We start from the raw sequence: 16,186 nt of genomic DNA, 5'->3' as shown, positions 1-16,186 counted from the left end.
GAGGCCTTATTTGAACAAACAGTTAACCACCTCACTAAATGGATCTTAATATCTGATAGGCCTCCTCCCCAAAGAAAATCCCTTTCTCAACTTTCTAAGAATAGCAAAAACCAACAAGAAATAGATTGGCAGGCTAGGGCAATAAGTTGAAAACCAACTCTCTCGGCCAAACGTAGTCAAAGATACAATCCATTTCATTTTTCTACTCTCCTATGCCATATCCTTCAGATTTTGAAAAACTAGGTTAATTGGCCCAATCTTCTCAATTCTCAAGCACACTGCACATCTCTTGTAAGAATTATCTTAAAGTCCATTTGGAACTTTAAATTGTTTATTTTAATTGACATTAAAGATTGGGACTTGGGGTTGGTCTTTTCTTTGCACAAACAACCAGTGAAAACTCCTTTTCTTAAAATTTCATTTGTTTTCTTAATATTTTCCGATCCAAAACATGTGCAGAAGATGTGCAGTTAGGATTGGTCCTTATCCTATTGGTACTTAGAACTGAACTTTTCTTTCACTACACCTAAGAAGACTGGTCAGTGTTTTTTCCTAATTCTTGGTTAAAACAATATAGAGCAGGAATCGCCGATATTTCATTCTTTGGTACTGTTGATGAATTTGTTTGGGGGTTCAAAGCTGCAGTCATTTGTCTTTTCTTTTTTCTTTATCATCTTTTTCTTCATCCTTAGGTGTCCATGTATAGTTCCATTAGACAATTCGCAATAAATTATTGTTCATTTGCCTATGAAAAATGGTCTTTTCCTTGACACAGTTTGTTCAAATTCACTCAATTAAAACACAAAAGAAGAACAGGTTAAGGCCAATCTGAAAAGCATCAACCCATTTCATTAATGCAGATAATGGATTATAAGCACTCTGGTTTTCAATATCTAATTGAATGAAGAGATCAGCATTTACCTCCTCAAAGCACCCTTAAGAAACTCTCTATTAACTTCAAAATGGTAGCAGGTATGTTCAGCTTCTGTGTATGCATTTGATGAGCCTCCATGTTTGGACAAGTAACTATCATACTAGCAAAGAAAAGAGTCAAATACGAGGCCAAAAGACATTTAATTTTTCTTTTTCTTTCCTTTTTTTTAGGTAAGAGGACAATAAATGACCATTCATGATCAATATTTTGTCAAAATTATACCAATTTACAGATATCACAAGCTATAGTTCCATAGTGGGCTCTATACCAATAGAAGGAAAATAAGTATTATTCAGAACTCAAAAGGGGGAGAGGGGGAGAATTACACTGTAACTATCTTTCATGAAAATAAGAAAAAGACCAAATGAATTATTTGGAAATATACATATACTACTAGACATTAATACAGAGATAAAAAAAAAATTTGACTTTTGCTTCAAGGATCATCATATTAAAAATTATTCACATTTGTTTTCGCCTACCCTTAGGTAGGGTGACCTAAACACATCTAAGACACATCCCCAGTTCCATAGACTTAAACATCAGGAACAATTTGGAAACTGACTTGCTTATCATGAGAGGTGGAATATATGATTCCATGACTTGATGACATGGAAATAGTCCTATATGGTCAAACATATTTACAAGCTGAATACTAGCATAAACACCTAATTATGGATAGACCTTCAGTTTGTGTGATCTTGAAATTCTTCTATTACCTTAGAAAACAGTTGCTATGCTCTCCTATCTTGTCATATTTCTCATTTTCATTTTTCTTGATAGGTAAAGGCAATTGTATTAAAAGAAAAAGGTATACACAACGTATACAAAACAACCAAAGAGGTGTGAATACACAAAAACTATCAACCACACCCTAAGAAGAACCTAACCTATCCACAAAATCTAGTAAGGACATAGAACCATCCCCACTATACAATCTAGCCCAATTCCAAAATAGATAAAAAATGAGCTTTTAAAAGTTTGGTCTAAACTTTCGCGATTCTCAAAGGCACTCTTATTTCTCTCTCTCCAAATGGTCCAAAAAAGGCATAAAGGATCAACTTCCCAAGCCTTTTTCCTTTTTCTACCAACAAAGGAGCCTCCCTAACTCAAAAGCAACCCTCTCACCGAAGAGTTCATCACCTACTATACATCAAATAAAGCAAAAATCAACTACCACAAAATGCGAGCTTTTGAACAATGCAGAAGAATATGATCACTTGTTTCTTCCTCTTCTTTACACATGTAGCATCTATTAGGCATCTTCCAACCCCTTTTTCTGAGTAGATCCTATGTTGAAATCTTGGCCTAAGTTGCCTCCCAAGCAAAAAAGAGGCTTACTCTAACTAGAGCCCAGGAATTCCAAACTATGCCATGAGGAAAAGGATTCGTCCCCTACTAGCCAAGGAAGAATAGAAGGACTTCACTGAAAAGATGTCATTCTTTGTGTCCACCCACACCAAAAGATCCTCAAAATCCAAAGAGAAAGAATGATCATGCAACCTCCAAAAAGTTATCCACTTCCTCCAACTCCCAATCATTCCACTATCTAAAAAACCTAGGATCCCAACTACCACAATCCTAAACATCAACCGCCCAAGCATCCTTAGAGGAAGCTATAGAAAAAAAATCTAGGAAAGCATCCCTCAAAGGCATATCCCCACACCATCTATTCTTTCACCCTGTTCCCAGAACCAACTCTAAAGCAAGTGTTGACTTTAAAAGCCTCCCAACCATTTCTGATTGCCTTCCATACCTTTATCTCACCCCTTTCGTGGACCAACCCCCATCTTCTTGCCTATACTTGCTAACAATTACCCGTTTCCAAAGAAGATCTCTTTCAATTGTCTTATCTCTAAGACCACTTTCCTAAAAGGGCCTTATTAAAGGTCAAAAAGTTTCTAAAACCCAAACCCCCTTTCATTTTTTCCAAGCACACAATAAACCTACTCAGGAAATGGGGCTTGTTAACCAAAGCCCCCCCTCCTTAAAGGAAATCCCTTTGTATCTTTTCTAATCTAGTCACTACCCTCTTAAGGATGACAAAAAGGGACATATAATAGATTGGTAAGCTAGAAAGGGTGTTCTTAATCAGAGTCTATCTTTCACCTTTTCAAAGATACTACCACTTCCACAAAGCGAGCCTTTTTTGAAACCCCTCCACAATTTCCCAAACCCTTGAAGACTTAAAAGGCACACCCAAAGGAGACCAAGGTAGGTGATTGGGAGAGCTCTCACCTTGCAACCTAGAATTCTCAGCAAGCTCCTTCAAATTCGGCACATCCCCAACTAGAATCAACTCACTTTTCCCGGGTTAATCTTTAGCCCTGAACACACCTCAAACCACATGAAGACTCAACTCAAATACCCAAGATTTTTCTTGCTTGCATCACAAATAATGAGAGTATTGTCTGCAAAAAACAAATGAGACACCTCCACTCCCACATCATGCCTTCCTCTAACTAGAAAATCATTGATAAAACCACCCTCATTCGCCCTAGAGAGCAAGCAAAAGAGAGTCTCCATTGCTAAGATGAATAAATATGGAGACAAAGGGTCTCCTTGTCTCAAACCTCTAGAGCTTTGGAAAAAGCTTGAAGGATAACCATTTATCAAAATAGAGAAACGATCTGTAGAAATACACCATCTAATCCATCCTATCCACCTGGAACCAAACCTCATTTTCTTCATAATTGCGAGTATAAAGCTCCAATTAACATGTCATAGGCCTTTTCGATGTCCAACTTACATAAGATTCCTTTCAAATTGTGTTTAATTTTGGAATCAATGGCTTCATTTGCTATCAACACCACATCCAAGATTTGTCTCCCCGCCACAAAAGCATGCTGAAAATCTAAAACTAGAGAACCCACCACCTTTTTAAGTCTATTTGCTAGGACCCTAGCCAAGAGCTTGTATAACCGTCCAATCAAGCTAATAAGTCTAACCTATTGGGTATGTACATAGGAGATCCGATGCCTTGGATACATTCATTGAATTTAAGTCGGGATAGGATAATCTATTAAGTATACATACCAAGTCACTTCGATTAGATCAAGGTGATATGTCTAGTAAGTTTGATTCTTTCCACTGAAGCACGAGATTATTTCCTAGTCATGTGCACCAGGGTCTCTTGGTTGGACAAAGTGAGATCGTGGATAGGTTTCTCATCTTTCCCGAATTCTTTTGGGGATATGTCTTATAGATTGTGTAATACCTCTTTTCCTTAAGAGGTAAATCAGTTTATAAGATATCGAAGAGGATTTTTGGGTTATTACTTTTATAGTCAGGATCATCAAAAGATATTTGTTGACACAAATATCAGATTTGTTATGAAAACTATATGATAAGGATTAAGGCAGAGAGTAATACAAATTGGAGGGTATATTAGAAGATAGTCCCACATTGCATAGGATACTATGGATCCAAAGGGTTAAAGAAATATCATTCCTATATTTCTAATACACCTAAGGGCAACAAGTATTCTCAATAAAAGCACCATGATATCTCATGGGATTGAGACAGTGTGTCCCTTAGGTGATCCAAACGACATGTGATCATGAAATCTATGACCACAATAATTCCTTTAGTAGAATTTGGCATATGCTCCTTGGAGTTAGAGTATGTCATTTAATCACATAATAAGTGAGATCTATAACTCAAGGATTCGAGAGGTAACCTTGATAGGTGATAGCACTACCTTGTTAGATTACTAACATCAGTTCATGGGGAGTCTGCATATAGTGGATAGTACGTCATGAACATGAGCACTTAGTGTCTCATTATAATATACATAGGGTACTGGAGTGCAGTTGATTCTTTGTAGTGGGATGTTGAGTCAATTTCAGAATTTGATTATGAGGGAGTCAGTACTCTTATGGGTCCTAGTGGTCCCTGCTCTAAACTCATATTCCTTGTTGGCACAACTTATGAGTGTTGGTTGAGTTTTTAGCTCACTTTTGTGCATAAAAGTGTTTTGATAATTACACAAGATTGCACAGAGATAAATGAGTGGTATCTTTGGACTAGGTTAATTGATTAATTAGGTCTTGTATGGTTAATTAATCAATTAGCAACCTTTTTGGGCTACATTAAATGACCCAAGCCCATGGTGGACTTAAGTCATTTAAGCCCAATAGGACCCTATAAATACCCATTTAGGGGTTAGGGTCTCCAAGTATTGTCATTCTCTCCTTCAGTCTAGAGAGAGAACCCTAAACTCCACCCTTAAGGTCTCCACCATCTCAGTGCCTAGACACAAGGAAGAGTCATTAGGCGGAAGATCATGGTGCTTACGAGATCCATTATGACTTTGGAGTTATCTACCTCAATTTGAATTGGTCTGAGAATATCCGGATCAAAGGTAAGTGGCTTTATTCTCTAAATCTATGTTTTCTTTGGTATCCATATTGTTTGTGAATATTTGTTTATCCGCTATGATAGATTTAAAGAGCCTATGATATATTTGCATACACCCTACACGATTCAAGGCATGGAAACGGATTAATCCAAGGTTCCCAACAACACCAAGGATCATTCCAAAGACCCCTAATGACACTCAAATCATCCCAAAAGTCTTTCCTCTCCTTTGCCAAAACAGGGCCATACACTCTAGTGAACATGTAAACAAAATTATCCTAGCAATTTCTGAAGCGACAAGAAATTGAAAAGGCACCTAACTCCATCTTAATAAGCTCCAAAACCCGATTGTCCCAAAGAACCAAGATATCCCTTGACCCCTAGCCTCCACTACCCCCCCAGTCCAAAAACCTTCCCACACCCAAATTCTTCACCAGGTAGGCTATCATTCATTTGTTGCATCTTCGTTTCTTTAAGGCAGACAAGGTCGGCCGAGTAAGACCGAATCATTGATTTAATGATTCTACGCTTATCTCCCTCATTCATCCCTCTCACATTCCAAGAAAAGATTTTGAGCTTCATTGACACACTTCGGCTAATTCTCCAAAAGACTTTCTCTTCTCCCACCAAAGGAGTTAGTCTTATAAGACACAGAGCATTCCAATTTTCATAACTCCCTCTCAAATTTAGACCCTCCACAGCTAGACTTTTTTAATATCTACCCCACAGTCTTTTTATTAGTATAGAACTCCATATTTCTCAGAAGGCCTAGAATTTCTTCCTCAAATCCATTGTACCTTGAAAAAGAGCTGCTTCCGCCACCAAAGCTTCATCGACAAGAGAGAGAGAATGCCTTCCGTTTTTTTTTTTTTTTGATAAGTAAAAAGTAAGTATATTAACCAAAAAGAGGAAACACCAAAAAACTAGTGCCCTCGAAGTATACAGGGAGTATACACACCACTTTCCCTTACTAGGAGTCTATCCAGTCTAAAAAACTTATAAGAGAAGAATGACTCTCTACTAAGGAAACCCTGACCTAAGACCAAAGATTACATAGAAAAGAATATTTCAATCTTTGAAGCGAGAGTTCCTCATTCCCAAAAGCTAGTCTATTTCTCTCCTTCCAGACTGACCAAAATATACATAAATGAGCCATTCGCCAAGCCCTTTTGCGTCTTTTCCCCACAAACACTCCATTCCATCCAAGAAGGGTTGCCTTCACTGTACACAAAAGAGCCCAAGATACACCAAAAAGGGAGAAAAGAAGGTTCCACAGTACCCGCATCTTAACACAATGAAGTAAGAGATGATCCACCGTTTCTGCTTCGAAAAGACAAAGAAAACACCTGTTTGCCAAAGAGAACCCCCTCCTTTGAAGTTTCTCCAAAGTTAAGACTTTACCCCAGGAAGCCTCCCAAGCAAAGAAAGCTACCTTTGGACGCACTCTTACCCTCCAAATTCTTTCGCTAGGGAACATAGAAGAACCCCCCCACTCCAACATAGAATAAAGAGACTTAACTGAGAAAGCACTGTCATTTGAAGCTATCCAGATCACTCTATCTTCCTCCTCCCTTTGAACCCTGAAGGCATGGATCTTCTGCAACAAACGCTCCACCAAATCGATCTCCCAATCATTAAACACCCTTGCAAAAAGAGGAGTCCAGTCATCCCCATCCCCAACGGGGTTCCAAACCTCCGAAACCCAAGCATTTTTAGACATGGAAATGGAGAACAGAGAGGAGAAGGACTCACAAAGTGGCCCATCTCCACACCACTTGGCTTTCTAGAATCTCACTCTTTGCCCATTACCCACATGGTAAGCTAACCTACCATCTAATAACCACCACTTCTTCCTAATTGCTTTCCAAAGCCCAACACCGTTTCTCCCAATTACATCCCGAGAGAATGCCTTCCGTTGGAGACAACGAGCTACCACCTTGCTCTTTGACAGCTTTAAGGCAAAGATCAACCTTGCAAGAAGGAATCGTGTTCATCGGGGCCTTAAAACCCTCCCTCTCCCGCGATGGATCAAGGCCCATAAAGCAATCTTGGGCCAAATATAAAAAAGAAGGGGATTGGGACAAACTACCATCTCTCATTGATCAATATGCCTATGCATATACACAAGCATGGGTAAGAAAATTTGTAACAATGGTGAATTCAAAGTGGAGGGAAGAGGGGGTGAGGGTGTGGGGATTTCTCATCTCTAATTTGGTAATGATTCTTTATTGTTCTATGAGGCTAGTAGTGTGCAATTGCTCCATTTAAGATGGGTGGTTCTCTTTTGACTTGAATTGGTTTTAGAACCTCAAATTAATCTTAGCAACAATGAGCTCATTCCAATAGGTGTTGGGATTTGGTTGCAAAATGGGTCCTTGCCTTCTACTTACTTGCATTTGCCTCAAGGCGCTCCTTCTAAGTCCTCTATTTCAAATCTGGGGGAAAAAAAGATTCAAGAAGAGACTTGCTCTTTGTAATAAGCAATTTCTATCAAAAGGAAGGAAACTTATACCACTCAAGAGCACTCTTTCAAGTTTACCAGTCCATTGTTTTGTCATGCTTTGTGATTTCAAGTAGAGTAAGGAGTAGATTAGATAACTACCAACATGACCTAGCGAGTATCTAGAAAGGAAAATTCACCTGGTAAGTGGATTGTCATCTGCTATTCAAAAACTAATGGTGGAATGGAGTGCATAATTCTTGCTCTACTTAATAAAGCATTGTCAAGAAAGGAAGGTGGGAGGTAAAACCGGTGAGAGGGTTGACGCGACTCACCTATTGTTTGTCAATCTAATTTTTGGTGAGGCGTGCAAAGATTAGATGATGTATCTTAGTTGGATTTTAATGTGGTCTAAGGCGATTTCTAAGCTAAAGATCAATCTTAAGAGAGTAAGTCGATTCCAATTAGGGGTGTTTCTTATATGGAGGAATTGGTGGTTGTTTTCAGGTGCAAAATAGGGATGCTCCCATCCACATATCTAAGTCTCCCTTCGGGAGACTCGTACAAATCGATGGTGGTCTAGGATATGGTGGAAGAGAGGTTTTAGAAAAGAAATGCAATGAGAAAGCGACAGTATATGTCAAAAAGATTCAAAAGGATTTTCTACGAGGTGGAACATTTGAAAATAAGCCTTACTTGGTGGATTTGTTTAATGTTTGCATGCACAAAAAGAAAAAGGGGTAGGCATTCGTGATCTTTAGTTTTAAACAAGGCTCTACTTAGCAAGTGGTGTCAAAGGTTTGTATCAAAAAGGGAATCTCTTTGGAAGCAAGTTATTATAGGAAATTTTGGAGAAAAAAATGGAGGATGGTGTTTAATGGAGGCGAGGGAAGGTATGGTAGAGTTGTGGCAGGCAATAAGGAGAGTGTAGGGAGTTTCAAAAGTAAAATTTGCATTATTGTGGACAATCAAAAGATAAAAATTTTAGAAGGAAGCATGGTGGAGGGATTCTTCTTTAAGGGTTCCTTTTCAATTTTTGTATGCTATAGCTTCCTCAAAGGTTGCTTAGGTAGCAAATGAATGGAAGCAGGAAAGGGAGGGCATTGAACTCATGTTTTTCAAGACAACTCCATGACTAGAAGTTGGATGGTGTTGAAGCTTTCCTTCTAAGACCTCAAGGAAAATCAATAAAGGATGTTGAAGATATGGCGGCATGGATGACCTCAAAGAGTAGCAACTTTTCAATTAAATCCTATTGCTCTTGGTTGGAGCATGGGATGTATCGATGGGTTCCAACAAAAGGCAACTTTTTTGCCGATAATGTAATTTGGAAAGGAATCTTGACTATGGATAAGTCAATAAGGAGAAGATAGACTTTGGTGAATATATGTTTTATGTGTAAAGGCAAGAAAGAATTTGTTAAGCACATCCTCATTCATTGTTTCAAAGCAAGAATTATATGGCAGTTGGCCTTCTCCTTGCTTGGAATTATATGGGTGCTAAATTCATTGATTAAAACAATACTTCCAAGTTGGCATAAATCTTTTGTTGGGAAGAAGTAGAAGAAAGCATGGAAAGTTGCTCGTTTGAGTTTACTTTAGACTATTTGGAAAGAAACAAACAAGAGGGCTTTTGATAACATAGAGTTGTCAAATCAAAAGCTTAAATCCCTGTTTATGAGTAATTTTTTGGAGTGGGTCAAAAGGGGTTTAGAGGATGTGTCCATGTCTATGGTAGACTTTGTCGATTGATTAGGTGGCAAGTAAGAGGAGGGAGTGTTTTTTGCTCTCTCTCTCTCTCTTCTTGTTCTTTACCATGTGCTAACCTTGTATACGTCTTGTGTACATTTGTGTGCCCTTCTATTTGATGCTTATTAATATATTACTTTACTTGCCTACCAAGAAATAATACACCATCAAGAAAATGGTGTTGTAGGTTTTTTAGGGAGTGTGATTACCTTTGGAGGAGTAATAAGGACATGGTTTAGGGATGTAAAGGGGGCTTTGGTACTCTAGGATGGGAAGGGAGATCTATGAGATAAGCCTTTTGGAAAGCTATTAGTCAAGTATGGGATGACTTCTTTGATAGAACTAGTCTTGAGGCATCCAATGGTTGGAGGACCAAGTTTTGGCTAGAAGTGTGGTCTAGGAAGTAGCCTTTTGAAGGACCATTATATTAAACTTTTTTGATAAGAAAACAAGATATGCATTAGAAAAGGCTAAACGCCACAAAGCATACAGGGAGTATACAAGACGACTACAACCTCAAAAAAAAGGAAAAGGGACCAAAAAGAACTACCTCCCCTTAAGTGGAAGCTATCCACTCCAAAAAAACCTATAAGGAAGGAAGACTCCTCACCTAAATATACTTTGGCCCAATTCCATAAGTTACAGACAAAAGAATTCTTTAATTTCTGAATATTCAACGCACCCCCCCTAAAGGCTAACCTATTCCTCTCCTTCCAAACCGTCCAAAAAATACACAACGGAATGGATTTCCAAATCTTTTTCCTTTTCTTCCCTACAAATGAACCCCTCCAGGAGATTAAAGCCTCCTTTACAGTTTCTGGGAGGACCCACTTAATATCTATCAACCCAAAAATAATATCCCATAGGGCTCTAGTCACTATACAGTGTAAAAGAATATGATTTACATCCTCTTCTTCACAACCACACAAAAAACAACAATTTGGGAGTTGCACCCCTCTTATCTGGAGTCTATCCAGAGTGAGCACCTTCCCCCACGTAGCCTCCCAAGCAAAAAAGCAGACTTTAGTTGGCACCCTATCCACCCATATTCTCCTTGCGGGAAACACTATGGCATTAGGCTTGTCCAACAACCTGTAAGCTTCTTTAACCCTGAAAAGACCATTTCTTCCCTGCCTCCACTTAACTGAATCATCCTCCAGGGAAGGCCTATGACCCCTCAAAGTATGGAGCAAATCACCAACCATATCCATCTCCCAATCATTGAAGACCATTATATTAAACTTTAAAGCATAGCTTGCACAAAGATGGTTGGATTGCAGATTTATGGGTGGAAGAATGAGGAAAACTTTGATCATTGTTTGCTTGGGTGTAAAAGGGTATTCTAAAATTGGGAGTTAACATTTATGGAGTCCTTTTTGCAATTAATCCATCTTTGAGTTGGAATGGCATGCAACCAAGGACATTTTCTTTGTAAAATTCTTTTATCTTGTGCAATGCTCAAGGAACTCCATTCCACTCCCTTCTAAAGAAATTTGGTTTTCAAATGCTCCTTCTAACGTGTGTTTCTTTTTGCAAAAGACTAAATGAGGGAAAATTCTTACTATTGGTTAGATCATGACTAAAGGGTAGTCTCTAGTGAACAATTGTATCGGAAAATAGTAGTAGTAAATTAGCCAACCACATCCTCACTCATTGGCAAACTATCATCTTCTATTATTCTCTCTTTTTGGTGTGGAGTGGATTTAAGGATGAACATATCAATGGGTTTGATTTTTCAAAATATTGATAAAAATGTCGATCAATATTGACATTGGCAAAAATGATAGAAATCATAGGAATAGACCTCAAAACATGGACATTTTGAATAAAACCTTTAAAAATAATAAACAATCAATAATGCACGAATTAAACTAGTTCTTTTTATTAAAATAAGATATGTTTGATAAAATTAATGTCATTGATTGATAATATCACATGTGTAGATAAGAAATATTTGAAATTAAATTACATTATTTTTAATTAACATTTTAAATAAAATTTACAAAATGTACATAAATTATGTTTAGAAACTAAAGAATAGAAATCATAAACTAATTGATCATATTCAAATTAACCATATTAAAAAATCACATAATAAATAAGCAACAACTCATTAGAATACAACATCGTAATAAAACATGTTACATGATATCATGCAATTAAATTCAACTAAGAAATGAACAAAATAAATACTTTGATCATAGACTATTATGACATGATGTCAACCATGTTCATTATTTTCATTTTTGGAATTGGCAATGGCTTTCAAAAAAACTATTTTTACTCATAATTGCACAGGCCTATGAATTCTTCAATTTATTCATAAACTACCAAATAGATTTCATTCAACTAATTCTCTAGCCTTTAACTTTTGACAAAGCCCACAGAAAACCAGATTATTAATTTGCATATATAATTAAACAAATTAAGACTGAGCTTCAATAACACAAATTTAAAAAAAAGAGAGAAAGTAATATATTTTTATCAAAAACAATCGCAAGACACTATTAATTACTAGAACAACCATGAAACATTAAAAATAAACATAAGATACCACCTTGCAATGAAAAGGGGGTGATAAGGTGTGAGGGAGGAAAGAAATTAATAAGAAAAAGTTTCGACACCTAAACTAACATTTTATGAGGAATCCATATTCATCAGTAGGAACTCTATTATGAAGGTAATCTAGGATGTAGTTCGAGTGAGTGAGTGTTCCACACAGTCAAAACAATTTTTGTTGGATAAGCAGATTCTTTTCTACAATTTGAGCTATACCATGTTTCTTAACCCCATTCATTTTTATTTATAAAAGTGCAAAGCTTCTTAACTAGTGTTGTGAACATAATCTCACAAAACCACATTTTTGATTGGTCACCAAAGAAATATCATCTCTAACTTAATTTAGACATTCAAACATGGAGAAAACAGATTAAACAAATGTAAAATTGACTATGAGAATTTTTTTTCTCAAACAAACCTCATTTTCATCTGGAAAATCAGCACTCCCCATGAAGAGCATGTGTTCTGCAAAACATAAAATTTGTAAAGTAGTGCACTTGACAAGAAATCAACCCTAACCACCCCTTAAGCAAACCCAAAAAGAAAAATGTAAAAGAAGAAGAAGAAGAGAGAAATAGATCTATTTGGAAATTTTTGAAAAAAAACATGTAAAAAGAAAGCCCATCCTCCATAAGGGAAAAAGGGATGGATGAAGCTAAATCCAAAAGGTCTAAAACACTACAGTTAAATCTCCTTCAAACGTCTCAAATCTTGAGAAGCCTCATAAGTCACCATGTCATTGCCCATAACCCATTGCATGTGCTTAATGGTGGCTCAGACAGACCCATCCACCAGTCAATCCACACAAAATCAAGTCACAATTTTATGAGTTCCAAGATCATCCTCATTAGTTTCTCTTTATCACTTCCATCCATCCCATGGACATTCCAGATACAGATAGTTTGGATGGGAAGGAACAAAATTGTTTTTGATAATGAGGAGATTTCCAAACAAAAGCTGAAAACCTCTTTTGTTTGTAACTTTTGGTTATGGGAGCCCTTTACAAGTCCTATAGGGTTTGGGAAGGAGTGGAAGAATGTTTTTTAAAAAGGTTTGCCTTGTGGAAGAGACAGTATCTCTCAGAGGGGGGAAGACAAACTCTGATAAAAAACACATTGTCTAGCTTACCGATCTATTTCATGTCTATGTCTACCATCCCGAAGAGGGTAGCTATGAGATTGGAAAAAAATGCAAAGGGATTTTCTATGGGGAGGGGGTGATTTGACTCACAAACCACATTTGATGAATTGGTCTATTTGCTGCATGGAAAAACTAAAAGGGGGTTTGGGCATCAAAAATTTATCCATCCTAAATAAGGCGTTGTTGGGAAAATGGTCCTAGAGATTTGGGAATGAAAGGGACTCCCTTTAGTAACGGGTTATTGTAGGAAAGTATGGACAAGAAAATAGAGGATGGTGTACTATAGAAGTGAGCAAAGGGTATGGTGTGGGTGTGTAGAAGACAATCAAAGGTGGATGAGAAGTGCTCAAGGATAGAACATGGTTTAAAGTTGGAGTCAACAATAGGATGAAATTTTGGATAGACAAGTGGTATGGGCACACTTGCCCGAGGGATTCATTTCCAGCGTTTTATTCTATAGCATCCTCAAAAGATGCTTGGGTGGCTAACGTCTAGGATGGTGGTAGTTGGGGCCCTAGGTTTGTTAGACAGATACATGACTGAGACCTTGAGGAGGTGGATGTATTTTTTAGGAGATTGTATGACTACTCCATCAGGGTGGACTCTAAGGATAATATAGTGTGATTGGGATCAAGGAATGGCACCTTCTTAGTTAAGTCTTTTTACTCATCTTTGGATTGTAGGAGAATGGAGCCTTTCCCTCATAATATAATTAAGAATTCTTAAGCCTCAGTGAGAGTTAGGTTTTTCTGCTTGGGAAACTACATAGGCTAGGATTTTGACTTTGGATCGACTTAAAAAGAGGGGTTGGAGGATCCCCAATTGATGGTATACGTGTAAAGAAGATGAGGAAACGAGTGATCATATTCTCCTTCATTGCACGAAAGTACGCATTGTGTGGCAATTGGTTTTTGCTTTGTTCAGTGTACAGTGGGTGATGTACTCTTTAGTTAGGGGATTTCTCTTAAGCTAGGGTGGCTCCTTTATGGCGAAAAAAAAGAAAAAAGACTTGGAAGGTTGTTATGTTATGTGTGTGTTTTACCATATGGAGGAAGAGAAATAGAAGAGTCTTTGATAATTGTGAAAGTATAGATCAAACAATTAAAAATTCTTTCTTGAATCTTTTTTTAGATTGGGTTAAATTGTATATTGCGGACGGCTCTTTGTGGATTGGTTTGGCCTTATGTAGGGCGCTTTTAATAGTTTTTGTGTTTCCGCACTTCCTTTTAGGTATTGTGGCTACATTGTATACATCGTGTATACCTTTTTTATTTATAATACATCTTTATCTATCAAAAAAAACTTTTGGTCATGGACAAGGGTGTTTATAGATGAGGGCCCTTCATTTTTAATCAGTTTTATTGATTTAGTGGGTTTTCAATGAGGGCATGTGTTGTTTTTTATTTTTTTTATAAAGAAGCAAATATGAATTAAAAAGAGACATCAAAAAAGCAACCTAAGGTATACAAGATCAATACACCGACCACCAAAAAGGCTCAAATAGGAGAAAGATCTACCAAATAAAGGGGCTACAAACCTTAATAAGAGTTCAACCAATAAAAGAAACTAACTAAAATCAAAGAACGATCATCTATAAACAACTTAATCTCTGACCAAATAAAGCAAACAAAAACACTTTTTAGCCTTTGGATTGAAAGCACATGATCATCGAAAGCAATTCTATTTCTTGCCTTCCAAACCGTCCAAAAGATGCATAAGGGGCCTGCACTCCAAACCTTCTTCTGCTTTTTACCCACAAAGGAACCATGTCAACCTAAAAGTGTTTCTCTAACCAACGAAGGAAGCACCTAAGACACCCCAAAAGGAACAAAGAGCAGCTCCTATAAAACCTTTTCTTTTTAAAGTGAAAAATGAGGTGATCTATGGATTCTTCATGTAATTGGCAAAGATAACATCTATTTTCTAAAGACCATCCTCTTCTCTAAACTTGATCCAAAATTAAAATTTTTCCCATGTTGCCTCTCATGCAAAAAAGCTAATTTTTTTTAGGTTGCACCTATAAATTCCAAATGTCTCTCATTGAAAAAGAAATGGAATTGCTCAGCTCCAAGGCACTGTAAAGAGACTTAACTATAAACTTGTCATTCTTTGTCTCTGTTCAAAGCATCCTATCTTTCTCATCCCAACACACTTTCTTCCTATGCGAACTCCCCAAAAAATCTCTCCATGCAATCCATTTCCCAATTGTTGAAAGATCTAGAGAAGTAAGGATTCCACATCCTCCACCCACGCCGCCTTGGAGTCAGCTAAAGCAAACAAAGAACGGAATGACACACTCAAAGGACATCCTCTTGTCTTAATCCCTGCAAATCAATCTCTTCTGATATTTCAAAGTGCAAGCTTGTAAACTGGGCCCCTCATGTTTCACACATTTTTCAATATCTCCTGTTCTTAGTATGCCAATCCTTGACATAACAAGGCTTCTCCATTCCTTAAGGTCTATATGCTGAAACAATACTCCAACTTAATATCTAAAATTGTGAGGAAGATCTATCAGTTGCTAAGCGCTTGCCTAAACATAAACTCGTCTAACTACTGAAACAGAACTCCCAACTATAATTTAAAGATACAACCGAAATGCATCAATGCAGCCAAACAACAAGTATATTTGATATTTTAAAATAACAAGTGATGAATTTTAAATCAGGCCCCAGTTAGGCTCCTTCCTGTCTGGAAAAATTGATAGGTGTAGTTTACACGGTCAAAAAGCAAAGGAATGATGCAGAGAGGTGACTAAACAATGAATCCAAAAATCAATACATGCATGAACAGGCAATTGCAGTTTTTGCTGGGAAAGTTTCATGAGGAAAACTTCTGACTTTGAATTAGCTCAAAAGGAAAGTTGGGGGTTGTTGAGTAAGTATTATTTGTGAAAAGGAGAAGAAGAAATGGTGGTCCATATCCCCCTTCATTGTTCCAAAGCAGTCATGCTTTGGCAGTCAATTTATGCTCTGTTTGGTCATCAATTAGAGAGGTCCTTCTAAG

The 16,186-nt window shown here is 37.3% G+C and overlaps 1 protein-coding gene across 1 annotated transcript in view; it reads right to left on the bottom strand.

Moving 5' to 3' along the window:
* Window positions 1–16,186, bottom strand: part of LOC117915652 (nardilysin-like) — a 60,478-nt gene that overhangs the window by 43,159 nt on the left and 1,133 nt on the right. Inside the window, exons 3-4 of the mRNA XM_034831275.1 lie at window positions 12,459–12,505; window positions 922–1,034 (exon numbers count right to left, since the gene is read on the bottom strand). Of these exons, the coding sequence (XP_034687166.1) occupies window positions 922–1,034; window positions 12,459–12,505 (160 nt within the window). The remainder of the gene's footprint in view (window positions 1–921; window positions 1,035–12,458; window positions 12,506–16,186) is intronic.

Source organism: Vitis riparia, chromosome 6 (genome assembly GCF_004353265.1).
Source record: "Vitis riparia cultivar Riparia Gloire de Montpellier isolate 1030 chromosome 6, EGFV_Vit.rip_1.0, whole genome shotgun sequence".
NCBI lineage: Eukaryota > Viridiplantae > Streptophyta > Magnoliopsida > Vitales > Vitaceae > Vitis > Vitis riparia.
Note: the sequence above shows the minus strand (reverse complement) of the source record. Positions and strands in the feature narration are given on the sequence as shown.